The sequence below is a fragment of the Pollicipes pollicipes genome, unplaced genomic scaffold, assembly GCF_011947565.3.
Source record: "Pollicipes pollicipes isolate AB1234 unplaced genomic scaffold, Ppol_2.1 Scaffold_4740;HRSCAF=5597_pilon_pilon_pilon, whole genome shotgun sequence".
NCBI classification, from domain to species: Eukaryota; Metazoa; Arthropoda; class Thecostraca; order Pollicipedomorpha; family Pollicipedidae; genus Pollicipes; species Pollicipes pollicipes.
Genome location: NW_023596545.1, coordinates 4,779,759 through 4,794,774, shown reverse-complemented (window position 1 = coordinate 4,794,774; position 15,016 = coordinate 4,779,759). Strand labels below are relative to the sequence as shown.

The following is a 15,016-nucleotide window of genomic DNA, read 5'->3' as shown; positions in this document are numbered from 1 at the left end:
GCGTTCCTGGTATGTCTCGGGTGAAGCTGACTCAGCGGTCGATGCTGGTTCAGACCGTGCTGGTATTGAACGTTTCTTGTTGTCCGGGCTTGAGTCACGTGGACACGCTGAAAATGGACCGTCTCCGCGATAGTGCCCGGTGATTTTGCCGCAGCCAGTTTTGGATGTTGCCTTTCTGTGTGTGTCCCCTGCTCGCATGCGTGCCCCACTGGTATCGGCGGCTTCGGTTCAAAAGTGTCCCGACGCCACATTTGTGATTGGCGACTGTCGTCACTTTGCCCGTCATGTGAGGCCGGCTGCCAAGTTTGATTGAAGTGCTGACGTCTGAATGCCGGCTTCAGCGTTTCCTTGTCTTTGTCGCCATGGTTGGCGGCGTCGGAAATCTAACCGTCGCGCTACCCGAAGCCACGATTCTGTTGAAAGTCTAGGATCTGCCCGCTGGCTTGTGTGTGGAAGCCTTGTAGCCTTCCTTCCCCATATCTCCACTCAGTCGCAGGCACCGTGTGACGAAACAAACTGATGTGATTTCATTCGTGGCATAGTTCAGGTGTGCATGGCAACTGCTCGGAAGTGAAATGGACATCTACTTGTTTTGTGAGGTAATGAAGACTGGTGTGTGAACTTCCGTCTTTGTGCAACTCATTCTCCGTGACGGTTGCGACCGGCGCTGCGCGGGGTTAGGGTCCCTCTGCTGTCTCGGCGACGGCTGCGACCGGCGCTGCGCGTGGTTAGGGCCCGCCTTCTGTCTCGGCGACGGCTGCGATTGACGGGGTTAGGGTGTTACCGTCTTCCGCTTGGTGACGCGCCGAATCAGGATGATGACAGCTACGCCGTCTCTCGCCCAATTGGTGTTATTTCACGTACTGCTTATCTAACTGTTACTGAAAATCGCCATTACCTAAGTCTGGCTCATTTGTACTTTGGCTAAGGCTAATTCGTTGGATGATATATGCGATGAGGCTTAGGTCTACATGGGGGACCTATAGGTAGTATTATTCTGAGCTAAGTCTAGATTCATGTTTGCTTTCGTCTGAGTCCGAGGACACTGTCGATGAGGTCGAGTCCAGGTCCAATGCATATGTGAAGAGTTCAATTCACTGAGTCCGAGTGAATCGCCACAGTCCGCCACAGCCCACCTCAGCCGGTCCCTGCCAGCCCACCTCAGCCGGTCCGTGCCAGCCCACCTCAGCCGGTCCCTGCCAGTCCACCGCAGCCGGTCCCTGCCAGCCACAGCCGCCAGGGCGCCCACCGTCCGCGCGATCGTAGCTTCGTAAAGGCGCAGATGTGGCGGCCGTTCGCTCGCTCGGCGCGCGGGGGTCGGCGGGCGGACATGGCCCGGTGGCCAGCTTTAACGGGCCGGCGAGCACGGCCTGGTGGCCAGCTTTAACCGGCGGGCCGGCGAGCATGGCCCGGTGGCCAGCCCCGACCGGCTGGCAGGCGAACATGGCCCGGTGGCCAGCCCCGACCGGCTGGCGGGCGAGCATGGCCCGGTGGCCAGCCCCGACCGGCGGGCGGGCGGGCATGGCCCGGTGGCCAGCCCCGACCGGCGGGCGGGCGGGCATGGCCCGGTGGCCAGCCCCGACCGGCGGGCGGGCGGGCATGGCCCGGTGGCCAGCCCCGACCGGCGGGCGGGCGAGCATGGCCCGGTGGCCAGCTTCGCCGACACCGATGATGTCACACGTTGATGCGCTGATGGCTAAGAGGGGCGTCTGTGGAGATTGGGGTGCGGCGACAGGTGGTTTTGACGCCGGGATTCTGCGCTTTCGAGGGCCCGGTGTTTGTCTGTTTTGACTGGAGTTATTTAACATATGTTAAATATGTATATATATATATATATAAATATAAATATATGTTAAACATTTAACATATGCATAGAAATGTTTCATGCGAATGTGGCGTTAATGCAACGTCCGCTCAAAGCCTTGTGTCAGGCCCTGCGACGGGACAGACGCGTACAAAGACGCGCCGTTCTCGCAACATCGACGCTTCGCGATATCCACCTCCTCCAGTACCGGTGGGCATCGCGAAGCGTGCGCCGTGTCCCTGTTCGGCTGGATATTCACGCTCATCCCTTCTCGGGCGCCCGATCTGCCTAAGTCGTCATTGGCCCACGGCGCCCCTCCGCCGGCGCCGCTCCGCCGGCGTCCCTCCGCCGGCGCCGCTCCGCCGCCCGCGCCGCCGTGCGTGTCTCGCCGGCGTGAGTCGCGAAAGTGAAACGCCGGCGGCCGTTCCGCACGCGCCGCGTGCGATCGGCGCGGAACGTCCCGTAACCCGATCGTCGCGCCGCGCGGTGCTCAAAAGTGTAATTAGTTGCCGTCGGGACGCACGCAAGGCGCGTGTCAGCGGCGCGCGGTGCGGCAGTCTTCCGCGTGTCGGTGGGTCGACCTCCGCCTGTGGGCGAGGCGGTACAGGGGAGGAGGGTGGCGCCGGGGCCGCCGAGCGTCCTGCGGCCCGGCCGTCCAGATGGCAGACACTCGGCGGCGATGGTTGGCGGCTGTTGCCGGTTGGTCGGCAGGCCCTGCAGCCCCGTGGCTGCCGTGCTGCGCGCCACTGAAGCCGTGCATGTACGGCCGTCGAAGCTCACCAGGTCCCGATCCATCATGCTTCTCCGGTCCAGTCTTCAGGTCCTGTTGTGATGTCCTGGCTGGATCCTCCTGCTCTGTGTCGTGGTCCAGCCTCGAGGTGCAGCCCTGGTCCCCGGTCCTCTGCTGGCCCGGCCGCCAGACGGCAGAGACGGCTTGCGCGCCAGGTGGGCGACGGTGACGGCGGCGACGAGGAAGGAGACCGGTTCAGTAACGGCGGCGGTCCGCTCAGCATGACGCCCTCGGTTCTCGGACGGCGTCCGGTTCATTCCTGGGAAGGGCCGGCTGGCGCGTCAGTCGAGGCTCGGCTTCGGCGTGGGCTTTCTGCAGAAGTTAACTGATGGGTCCGCGACACAGAGCACCGCTGTGTGGTGTTCCCGTCAGATATGGTGATTTGTGCAGATGAAGTCTTCAGTATGTCCCACAGTGGGGGCACTCCCTGATGACACCCAGTTGCGTATCAGTGGTAGGGCCATTGGTATATTGTAAGGAGTATCTGCCGCCCGTAAGCCGCTGTCGTGGGCTGTTTTTCGGCGTGCCGGTGGAGTGGGCGCCGGTGGCAGGCGAACCGCGTCGGAGGTGGGGCTGGGCCTGCCAAATTGTGGTAGCTGGCGCGAGTCGACTGCGCAGCGGCACGAGGCGAGCCGACAGTCAGTGACAGAGACAAACACGGCCGAGCGGCGCAGCATGCGGCCTCTGCTGGGCGTTGCGGACGGGTCGCCGGTGCGGTGGGGTAGGGTGGACGCTGCGGACGGGTCGCCGGCGCGGTGGGGTAGGGTGGACGCTGCGGACGGGTCGCCGGTGCGGTGGGGTAGGGTGGACGCTGCGGACGGGTCGCCGGCGCGGTGGGGTAGGGTGGACGCTGCGGACGGGTCGCCGGTGCGGTGGGGTAGGGTGGACGCTGCGGACGGGTCGCCGGCGCGGTGGGGTAGGGTGGACGCTGCGGACGGGTCGCCGGCGCGGTGGGGTAGGGTGGACGCTGCGGACGGGTCGCCGGCGCGGTGGGGTAGGGTGGACGCTGCGGACGGGTCGCCGGCGCGGTGGGGTAGGGTGGACGCTGCGGACGGGTCGCCGGTGCGGTGGGGTAGGGTGGACGCTGCGGACGGGTCGCCGGCGCGGTGGGGTAGGGTGGACGCTGCGGACGGGTCGCCGGCGCGGTGGGGTAGCTTGGACACAGGACTGCTGCGAAGGCAGGCAGTTTGGGAAGGGCAGACCGCATCGTGAACGTTCATTCATTTCTTCGTGGTCGAGATGAAGGATCGCCTTTTCACGTGTCTGGATTGGTCTTGGAAAAAGTTGGACAAAAACGCGTGTGTAGTTTTCTGGTATCTAATCTGGTGGCCCCATTGGCCCTCCTGACAATGACTGATGACGCTGAGCCCACGGCCAGGTCGCTGAGTGTCATTTCTGGGATGCCCTTGCCGAACCCAAATGACAGTCGGGTAGTAATCGAACCCTTGCATGCTCGCGAATTGATCGCGATGGACCACTGGAAATGCGTGTGTGCGTGGGGAGGGCTCCTTGTATTGGGATAGGGGAGTTCGGCTGGTCACATTTTTGCAGCGGCCAAGCCGGCAGGACAGGGCGCTGTTACGGTCCCGCGTGGTGGCGCGGTGCCGACCTCCGCCCGAGCTCCGCCCCAGACGTAGCTCAGGTTGTAGAGAGGTTACTGAATCCGTGTTCCAACTACCCTGGCTGCATTGCCCTGAATTATGGCATACAACACATAAGGTTCATGGACCCTCTCAGCGCGGCCATTGCCTTGCGTCGTAAGTTAACAGGCTAAATGAGGCGCCGTCGTTTATTTTCAACTCGTTCTACTTATCCTTATTGTGTGCGTTTAGATGTATTAGGATTGTCTCAGAGATTGCAACAAACAACTAAGGAATACATGAAACCTTGTTTTTTTCAATCGACGTCTGACGACATTGCCGACGAACAACGCTGTCCTGGACAAATTCTGGCAGTCCCCGACACTTCATCCGCCTGACACTCCGCCACTACTGCGTGGCACCCTCCCGCCACTCCCCAGCACCCCTCCATGGGTCCCCTTCTCCTTACCACTGTCATTCACATTTTGTGCAGATCACTTCAGTGCCCACTCATCCCCGGGTCGCTTCGTGTGCAGAGGTCACACCCCGCCTCGCCCGTCTCGGGTCTTCGTCTCGTGCGTGCCTCGTCGGCCATAGCCGGAGTCGAGGGTTAGTTCGGCCGGCGCTCGGCAGGCGGCGCTTGCGGCGGCCGCGCCCCGCGTCAGCTGGCGGCCGCCGCCCGCCAGCCGGCCGGCAGTGAGCAGCGCGCCCCCGCCGCCGGCGAGAGCGCGCCGCGTGCGTGCGTGCGTTGGGAGCAGGCAGGACCGCGTCCCTGTCAGGTAGGAGGCCGCCTGAGGCCTGCCCTGGACGGGGGAGCGGCCAAGTAGTCCCCGGGGCGAGACGTCCCTGCGGCCATGTTTTGGCTGTCTGCCGCCCCCACTGCGGTAGTTCGCCGAGCCTCTGGCGGATGGCTTCCGGCTGGTTTTGGTGGGGGCAAGGGATACCCTCGTCGGGCGTTGCAGCGGAGCTGTCGCGGCGTACAGCACGCCGAGCGCTACCCCGGCGGCGTGATGGACGTGGGGAGGGGAGTGCCCGGCGTGTGGGTTGCGGCCGCGGGGAGTGTATGCGCTTGGGAACGTTCGGAAGGCGCTAATGGTGGGCTAGTCCGACAAGCCGGTGAAAGTTGTGGTTTGCTGTTGATTAAATGTTGCGCGCCTTGTGATCACCGGGTGTCTGATTTCAGCGCCCGGACGTTGCGTGTCCGTATTTAGTTAATGTGTGCGTATTTCTCTTCATCTGATTGTCTGGCTGTCATGGCTAGCGGGCGGGGAGCTCCCGCTGGCGGACACAGCAGCAGAACCCACCAATTCCGGCAAGCGTGTTGACGCTTGTGGCGTAGGGTGATGCATTGCCTTAATTCGTCATACTAGCCCGCCGGTCTGCTTGTGGAATAGTTCACCGCCGGCACCGGGGCCAGGTTCGGCGTCGGGGTTTGTGCGCGCCGACGCCATTGTAGCGGCTCTGGAGTCTTCGGACGGCCCCCGCGGGTAGGCGGCAGTCGTCCGGTAACCCCCCGCGGAGTCTGCGGTATGTGCGTGGGCTGCCTTGCTGGCATGCCGTCAAGGTCAGCGGCTGCAAGGGGCCTCCCACCCACTCCGCCCTTCCTCCGTCGGACACGAGCCGTTCGCCGGACGGCCGGCGGTGCGCGGCGCTCAGGCGCCGGTCCTTCCTGTCTCCGCGCCCGAAGCTCGACAGAGGGCGCCCGCCGCCAGCCCGCGTGGCGCCGGGCCCGGCGCGGGCAGCGTGGCGGTGCCGCCCGGCCCCGTCTGTGTCAGCCGCCAAAGGTCGCCAGTCTGAGCCCTGGTATCGCCGGCCCGGGACGCTGCGCCGCCGGCCATGCCGTGCCGGGCCGCGCTGCCGGCCTTATCGAGCGGGGAGAGCGGGTGGAGTCTGGCAGAGCGCCGCCGCCGGGAGGAGGCTGGCTTTTTGTCGGCCCGGCTCGTGCGGCGGCGCCGTCTCCTGGAGCCGCCCCGGCCGGCTCGGCCTGTCCGGCCGGGGCGGCGCCCGAGCCGGGCCGCCGGCGGCGGTGCGGTGCCGCGCCGATCGTCACGCTGGCGTGCTCTGTCAGTGGTCTGCAGTAGGGTCAGTCGTGCCCGGTTTGACATTTTCTTCCACCTGTCGTCGCGTCCCGATTCGGCTCTCCAGCAGTTCGTCTGCCCCCTCGCGCCGCGTCCCGAGTTGTGGATTCCGCCGCGCCGTGGTCTCGCTGCGTCGGGTGGCGTAGCTGGCCGCCGCCGTAGCCGTCCCGTTCGGTCTGCAGACTCGTTCCACCTGGCAACCGCACCGTCGCACCACCGCCGGCTCGGTATGGCGCACAGCTGAGGACCGGTCGAGTTCGTCTCGCCCCTCCCCTGCTGTCCTCCAACTCAGCCGTCGCCTTCCGTCTCTCAGCCTGTCGGTTTTGTTGTTTCTAGGCGTTCCGACGGTGCAGACGCGTCGCTTTGTCAGCCCCGCCGTTTGGCTCCCCTCTGCATCCCCAGTCCGCGCCTGCCGCCAGCCACCGCTGCCGCCATCGTTGCCTTTGCGCTCGCCAGGCACGTGCAATCAGCCATCTGCTGTGTCTGACGGCCGCCGAGCCGGCCGGCCTGGCGTCCCTCCCCTCCCCCTCCCCCTCCCCCTCCCCTCCCCTCCCCTTCCCCTCCCGCCGCTGCGGCAGGGGCGTGCAGGCGCGTGGACTCGGATTTAAGGGGAGGTGAGCTCGGGCATTCTCTTCGGGTACTAGCGTTCTTTTTGTGAGTGATCGTGCGGAATGTTTGACGATAGAAAGATCGGGGACATGGGATGCGCCCGCCGTTCCCAATCCTCCGTCATCACTCAACAAGGTTGGTGCTGTATCCGCCCTTGCCACGGCTCCATTCTGGAGCTCGAGCTCTGGAGCCATAACCCCGTGCGTCGGCGGAGATTCGCGAACGACGCGGGGCAGCATGAATATTACAGTAGGCTCCGCACCATTGTGAATGGGCCGTTTTGTGATCGCGGTCCGGGGGCGATCGACGCCGCGCGAACGCACCAATTTGGGCTAATGGCGTTCTTTTGTGCTGCGCTTTATTCAACTGGCGCTGAATCGGAGAAACGAAACCGTACAAACGCCAACTCAGAGTACGTGTGATCACGTGGGTGTGCCGGGAAGTCTAGCGATGTCGGGGCGAATCTGCCTCTGCTATCGAGGTTGCCTTTGGGTGTCACTCGACTGTCAAATACTTCTCCGCTATTGGGCAGCGACCACTCTGAGCCTCGGCTCCGGCTCAACTGTACTGAAGCGAATCTGGGCGCGGCTGCGGTCTGGCAACGCTGCCGAGGAGGACCCGGGAGTGTCGACGCGACAAAAAGCGGCAGCCTGTCGCTGTTGGGGAGAGTCCGGCCGCCCGGCGTCTCGTCAGCGGTTTGTGGCGCGCCTCTGCCGTGCGTCCCCCGGGCCAGTGCGCGTCCCGTCCGCCCCGCCGGCCGGAGACAGCTGCTCCCGGCGGCGGCGGCCAGACCGGCGCCGCCGATGACCTGCCGGCGGCAGGGGAGGGCTGCCGAGCCGGGCCCTGTTCGTGACGTCACCAGCAGGTGTCCGCCTGACCGGCGCTCGTGCTGCCTGCGGCGGAGATTGGGCGCTCTGTGACGTGTGCTCAGTGCTGCGGCAAAAGGAGGAGGGGGGGGGGGGGGGGGAGCTCGGGTCTGTGAGGAGGATGAGTATGCGACCTTCGTGGAATCGGATGGGATAATGGAATTCTCAGCGCTCCGCCAAACGATTTCAGCCGCTCTCAGCCGGTGGTGCAGGCATGCAACGGATGCATATGAACAGAGGGGGAAGCCGCGCGGACATAATTACCTTACGGGTGATCTCGCCAGCGGCGCAAAAACTGTGGGATTGCCTGCAGCTCTTGCGGGCGAGTATCGACCCTCATTGCAAAACATATGAAAGGCGTTGCGTGTGCGCTGCAGTATTTTTATCCGCCACGCCAGCGCGATTGCTCCATCTCGCCGCTGGTGGGCACGCCAGCCCGGGGCCGAGTGTGTTGCTGTTGCCCGGATGTGCGGGTCACGAACGTCCAGCCACGGCCTTGCGTGCTCGCCCGCCCTTGTTCAAACTAGACCGACGCCGAAGACGGCGCCAGCCGGGCACGCCAGACGCCCCAGTGATTGTCCACGACCGGAAACCTCTGTCATTCGATTATCTAGATTGTTCGGGCGTACACGGTTTGCCGCCGTTGAAATGGTGGTACTATTTTGTCGTTGTGGCGAGTTCATTACCGTGTTCGGCGGTGTTGGCTGGCTGTTTCCGGCGGTGTTGTGATCGTGTCGACATGTGATCGGCTGGTGAGGGCGTCGATCCCGGCCCATCGTCGCCGCTTTCGTGGCTGCCCGCGTAGTTGGTATGCATTGGCGATTCCGTGTTGGTAGGCGGCCGGCGATCACATGGCCGGCGATTGTCAGGTGAAGGGGTTCAGCGCGGCGACGCACTGGACATCCTGCCTCAGGCCCGTCTGCACTGGACATCCTGCCTCAGGCCCGTCTGCACTGGACATCCTGCCTCAGGCCCTTCTGCGCTGGACGTTCTGACTCAGGCCCGTCTGCACTGCGCAGAATGCTACGCAAATTGTTGAGCCGCTCGCCACGCGGTTCCATGTTCCAAGTCAAACACTCGTTTTGTCATGCAAAGCACCAGCCTCGCTGGCAGGAAGCCAATAGCCTGCGTCGCTCCAAAAGCAATATTACTGCATCGCGGCAAGCAATATCGCACTCTGTTTGGGCCGGTAAAGCTGTTAAGCCGAACTTTGTAGCCGAACATGTCACGGTACGCGATGTCATACACGGTCCGCGCTATTTGGGCGCAATGTGACCCTTGATGTCGAGGTGCCCTAAAATCCCAAATCATCATCACCAGCCAGCTACTTAGCCGAACTTGCCCCGGCCGTGTGATGGGCTGCGTCCGTCCCCTGGACGCGTCCGGCGCCGGCCAGTCACCGCCTGTGCGGGGAGCTGCGTGCCGTGTGTGGCGGCTGGCGCTCCGGCCCGCTGGACCTCCGTGCCACCCTCCATGCTGTGGCCGGCTGCCATCGGTCGCAGCAGCGGCCGTCCTCTCTCGCGGGACGGCGATCCCGCTCGTGCGACCGCAGGCGAGCAAAATGCGGCCGGATCAGCAGCATCGGAGCCGGCGGCGGCGGCGGCGGCGGCGGCGGCCGCGGCTGCGGCCGGGGGACGCTGTTTGTTGGCGGGCCGCCGTCTGGCCCGATTGTCTGGAGCGGTGCTGTCGTTTCTCCGCGTACTCGTCATGTGTTTGGATGCGCGGGCCGCGCTGCAACGCCGCGTTACGGATCACTTGCCGGCCACGTCATACGGAATGACACAATACCCTGTTTATGAAATGTAATGGTGCCCCGTAATCGGTGAGCACGTCAGTCGGAATCGTGAATGTCCATTTTTAATTAGGCCGTCAGCCGTAATGAGGGGCGCCGAGCCCTGTGCGGCCCCGGTGGCCCGTGCCGCGCCTCCCCCGTCGGGGAAGCGGGCTGGAGCGTGGAGCCGACCGGCCAGCTGTGGAGAATGGAATCGGGGCGGAGGCGGCGGCGGCGGCGGCCGCTTCCGTCAGTGGCCGTCAGCGGCGCGGCCTCTCCTTCAGCGGCACCGCCTTCCGAATACAGCCCCGTGGTGGTGGCTCCGCACAGGTGCGAAAGAAGTGCTCGTGGCTACATGTCAGCTCGGCCGCGAAGAGCGATGGCTGGCTGGCTGCGCTGTTTCTACGCTGGTGTGTCGCGCCCGGCCCTCCATTGCTGTCGGCGCCAGGTGACGCGCGAAGGGCGTGAGCAGCGCGGCGGGCTGTTTGTCGCCGCCACGTCGCCGGGTTCCAGGTGGCACTGACCGGAGCGCACTGATGAATGACGTCCGCCCGGGCCGCCTCCCTGGGCCGCCGAGTGCGCCGGTATGCGGACAACACGCCGCGGTCGGCGGCGCCGGAATGTCGACCGCACGCTGATGAGGAGTAATGACGGGCGAACGGCTGCTGGACGGCCACGGCGCGCCGGCTGCGGCTGCAGGCCGGTCTGCACCGCACCCTGCCTGCCGACGTGGCCGATCGGTCGGCGGCGGTGGCGGCGGTCGGGAGACGGTGGCGCCTCGCCGCGGCGGCGGCGCGTGCCGGCTGTAACTCACGCGGCGCTTTCCGACGGCCTCCCGCGGCCGCCGCGCCGTATATGGGCAGAGGCGCAGGGGCGCCGCTCCGGCTGGGTCATTCGAGGTCAGGCGGGCTCCGCGTCACGGGTGGAGACGGTTTGCCTGTCCCTGGTCGGCCGTCACCATTGTCGATTTTTCTCTGCTTTTTCTAATCGGTCCCAACCGATCTCTTGCCTTTAAACGGAAAAGTAGTGATGCGCGCGTCGCATTCACGCTGGGCATGAAGATGGATGCCACCGTCGGGGAAAGCTAGCCGACGGTGCCAGGTTATCCGGGGCGGAGCGGCACGTCGCTCGGGTCCTCTCCGAGTGGAGCGGCAGTTCGCTCCAGCCTGCGGAGCACAACAGTCTGTCTTCAGTCCACCGAGGGGAAACGCGTCCTGCCACCGGCCGCAGTGGCAGCGGCCGTTCCGCTCCGTCCCCAGCTGGACAGCCGGCCGGCGGCCGCCGGGTCGGCCGGCCGTTAATTGGCCGGTAATTGTTTGATCGGGCGGCGGTGCGTGCTCCGATCGCGGGGCGTCCTGCCGGCGGCGGCGGCGACCGCTCCCACGCTGTCACCGGCCGCCTGGCGCCCCGGCCGGTCCGCCGCCGCCGCCGCCCGCCGGCCGGCCGGCGCTACCCGGCGGCGGCGGCAGCGGCGGCGCGCCGCGGCCACCGGAGCGTGCAGCTGGCGGCGCCGGCCGGCCGGCCAGGTGCGCCCGGCCGCCGCGCCCGCGCCTCGCCCGCGCTTGGCGGTAGCGCGGCGGGGCGGCTCTTGGCGCTGCCCGTCTGGGGCGTCGGGTAGGCGGTAGTGGTTGAGTATCTTGCGAATAGAGAGCGGCTCAAGCCTCCTCTGGTCGGTGTGCAGTTTGTCCTGATCTCGGCGGGTAGTCGGTTCCGTATTGGACGGAGCCGGTTTAAATCCCGGAGGCCCAGTTTCCGGTCTTAGCACCAGGAGTGCTGTCTGACGCACGGCTGGCCTTGTGTACAGACTGGCAGCGGGGAAAGGGGCGCCGCGCTGAGATTGGGCCGTAGCAGACCACTTGACCCACATCGGGGCCGCTGTGCTGTGCAGGGATCGAACTGTGGCTGCTCTGTCCCTACTTCAAGATGGCTGGCGTGGGTGACGGCTAGCGAGAGACCTGCTCTCTTTTGTTTAACTTTGTGGGACGCGACGCTCCGAGGATGGTGCAGCTTGCATGCAATTGCATTTCGCCCAGGTCAGGATCCACCGTTCACTAACGGTAGGGGTGCGCCCGACTTCGTCGTTCATCACGCCGTGCCTGAGCCCCGAGTTGGCGTTAGGTTCGCCGCGCGGCGCCGGCGCGCTCCTAAGCTGTGTCGCCACCGCTCCCCGGGCCGCTTCCCCGGCGCCGGGCCGGGCGGGGCCCATCCTCTGCCGGCCGCTCAGCAGCCTGGCGGAGCGGAAAGGCAAACAGCCGGGCGCTGGCGCCGGCGCCGACAGCGCAGAACGGCCCTCGGCTGGGCGGGCCGGCCGAGCGGCCGCCAGGGCGGCGCACGCCCGCCAGGCTGGTGTGGACGGGGAGGATGGCACCGCGTGGCTGGCAGCGTGAACGACGAGGGCGCGTGCTTCATGCTAGAGAGCCTGCCGTGGAGAGGGAGTTGCGGTGTCCCGTCCGGCTTGGTTTGGTGCTGGGCTGGCTCCGCGTGGCCGTGGTGAGCGCTGAATCTGATCGGTTGGTTTGGTCTGGTACTGCTGGTTGGTTGGTTCAGTCCGGTGCTGCTGGTCGACTCGTTTGGGCTGATGCTGCTGGTGGGCTGGTTCGGGTATAGTGCTGCTAGTTGGACGACCGGCCCGGACTTGCGCTGCTCTTCGGTTAAACAGGGTCGACTTATGCTCGTATTCAAAGTACGTGGAAGTTGATCATGACTGGCTGCATCAGACCCTTTGTCTTCAGCTCCAACTTTTAAGGTTGTCGACTTGTAATGCACACGCTCCCTAGTTTTAATTGGATTCGACTTCTTTCCGACTCCGTCGGGTCCTGCCTGACATTGGATTTTAACTGACACAGAATCAGAGTCGGCGGAAGCTGGAGCCGGGGCTGGAGCCGGAGCCGGACGCCCGGACGGCCCCTGCTTGTGTAACCGGCACGCGGACTGTGGCGTGTCCGTGGCCTGGTGCCGGACTAGTTGGCCCCGTCAGACTTGTCACTTTTTGTCGAGGCTTTTTATTATCTTTTTACGCGCCCAGACACTCTGTATCGGGTCAATGGATGGCGGGAAGGCGAAGAAAACAAATTGGACCCGGTTATGATTTGTACCGCGGGCCGCCGTGCTGGTCAGCGGTACGACTTGAGAGTCCACCGTCGCTTCACAACCAGGGGCCCGTCGCGCAGTCTCGTGGCTGGTTATCAGTGCCGCGCCTGGTGGTGTGTTGTCTTGGGCTGGTGGTGAAAGATGCCGAACGGACACGGGCACGTGCAATGATTCCGTTGACTGCGCGCAATAATTGATGGAGAGACGCCAGGTGCGGTTTTGTCTTTGTTCAGAACAGTCCCATTGTTCGCCCTTGCCGCCGTATCCGTCATTCCTGCATACAGTCCCTGCCCCCCCCCCCCCCCCCCCCGCCCCCACAGCGTGGACTGGTTGGGGCGAACTAAGTCGGGCACCTATGTGCGAGCCGCTGCCGACGACGCCATTTTGGCGACCGAAGTCAGTCGTGTGTCGGAACTTGTGCATTTTTAGGGGACCAGCTGCATCACCCAAACTGTCGACGCTTTACATCAATGAAAATGCTTGTTCAAGCGTCGTTTTGTTGATGCTGCTGCTGTGCGCGGCTGCGCTTTGCTCCGATGTCGGGCACCGACCCGTCACCATCTCGCTGGTCGTCCGCCTCCTCTTTTGAAGCCCGTGAGCTCAGCCTCCACGCCGGGCTGCCGCCGCGGCCGTGGGGCGCTCACCGTCACGCGGCTGGCGGGGGCAGCGGGCGCTGGATGTGCGCGGGATTACTGCTGCTCAGGCTCGCCGCCGCCGGCCTCTGGACCTCTGAGTCGAGCGGGCCGCTGAAGGCGGCGGCAGGGCGGCACGGTGTGCTTCGCCGCTCCGCTTGGGGGAGTGTGGATCGCCTTGTTGTTGCTATGGATACCGCTGTGTTTGCCGAAGTCGTGCCATTGCGTTTGTGGCATTGGCCGCTGCTCGGTGCCCGACCGACCGGCTGGTCTTCTGTTGTGTCCACGCCGTTGACGATGGCCCTCATCCGTACCGTGTGATTGGCGGGAGGCCCACCATGATCCGCGGCTCATCCTCGGCTCCGAACGGGACCAGTGTTACAATTGTCGTGACACGCTGTGTCAGTGGTGGAGCGTGAGCGGTTGGGCCGAGGCCGCGGGGAGCACCGCCGCTTCCTGCGCCGTCGGCCTGCGGCCGCTGACCGGCGTCCGCCTCCTCCCTGTTGCAGTGTACAGCGTGCTTTCGGAGATCGACGGTCTGCCCGAGGCCGACAGTGACGTGGTCGAGGACGAGGACTCGAGCAGCGAGGACGACCTCCAGTGGAGCTACGTCGACACCAAGCGCGAGGTGCCGCGCGTCAAGCAGGTCAGCACCGCGCGGTGGGGCCGGGCGGCGGGGGCAGAGGAGGGCAGGCTTGAGGCTCAGAGCGGGTGACTTACGCGCGGGGAGGGTTCAGTGAACTCGGGACGAGAGGATCGCGGGGTTTTGGAGGTAGGCTTCTGGGAACAGTGCTCTAATGATGGCTCGATGTGCTTTTTGGTAATGCGACGTGGCGGATTGGTGATAGGTGTGTATTAACGTTGGATATACGGCACCGCTTAATCCGTTCAAATTGGTCTCGTCAGTGTGGCGAAGCGAGGAAGGTGTAGCCAGCATGTTGCTGCACTTGACCAGGGTGTGCGGTAAACATCGGTGAAGGCGTTTGTTCGAGTACGTTTTTTGGGTCTTCACACAGCATCTTTGTGTTGTTTGGGACTCCCGGTTTCGGCTTATAATACCTATATTGCCACCACCGCTTCTCGGGTAAAAGCGTTTTGTTCCTCGACGGGAATGATCCTGACATAGCCAAGGTGAGCAGGAGAGAAAAGGCAACCGAGCCCGAGGCTGCTGTTCGGCGAGACTTGTTAAGACGAGACGAGACTTGTGACGAGGTGGCGAGATTTGTTCTGAGTCCCGTGGTACATGGCGGGAGCCCCAAATACGGTCTGTCTGTTTCACTCATTATTCACCTTGGCTACATGTTTTGTTTACATCCGTTCCGTGGCGAAGCCGTATCACGCGACGACCGAAAAACAGCGTGTTTGCTCCGGCACGCGAGCACGGCACTATGCCGTCAAACTGACGCCGTCTCCTCGCTGGCACGGGAACACGAGCTCCGCCAAGACGGCCGGCCGTCAGTGACCGGCTCACGGCGGAGCTTCTCACGCGCCCATGCCGTGTGATTCGTCGGGTCTCCCCCCCTCGCCCACCCTCCTGCACCCCCACTGGCCTGTCGCCTCCGGCCGTGCGAAGTTCCGTCTCTGTTACTGCCGCTCTAGTTGATTCGGCCGGAGCCGGCTGCCAGGCTAATGACGGCCGCTGGCCTGTCCGGTTTGACGACGGACGAGCGGTGGCCGGAAAACGACACGGCGCGGCGCCCGGGCGAGCGAGACATTGAGAGACGCCGGTTCCGCGTCCGGTCCCACTGCCACCGCGCAATTAATTGATGAGAGATAGTTAACCCCATCGTTCCGCG

At 64.5% G+C, this 15,016-nt stretch overlaps 1 protein-coding gene across 1 annotated transcript in view; it reads left to right on the top strand.

The window, feature by feature from the left end:
• LOC119098918 (mucin-19) overlaps positions 1-15,016 on the top strand; it is a 34,767-nt gene that overhangs the window by 8,181 nt on the left and 11,570 nt on the right. Inside the window, exon 8 of the mRNA XM_037221963.1 lies at positions 13,730-13,866. Coding sequence (XP_037077858.1) covers positions 13,730-13,866 — 137 coding nt within the window. The remainder of the gene's footprint in view (positions 1-13,729; positions 13,867-15,016) is intronic.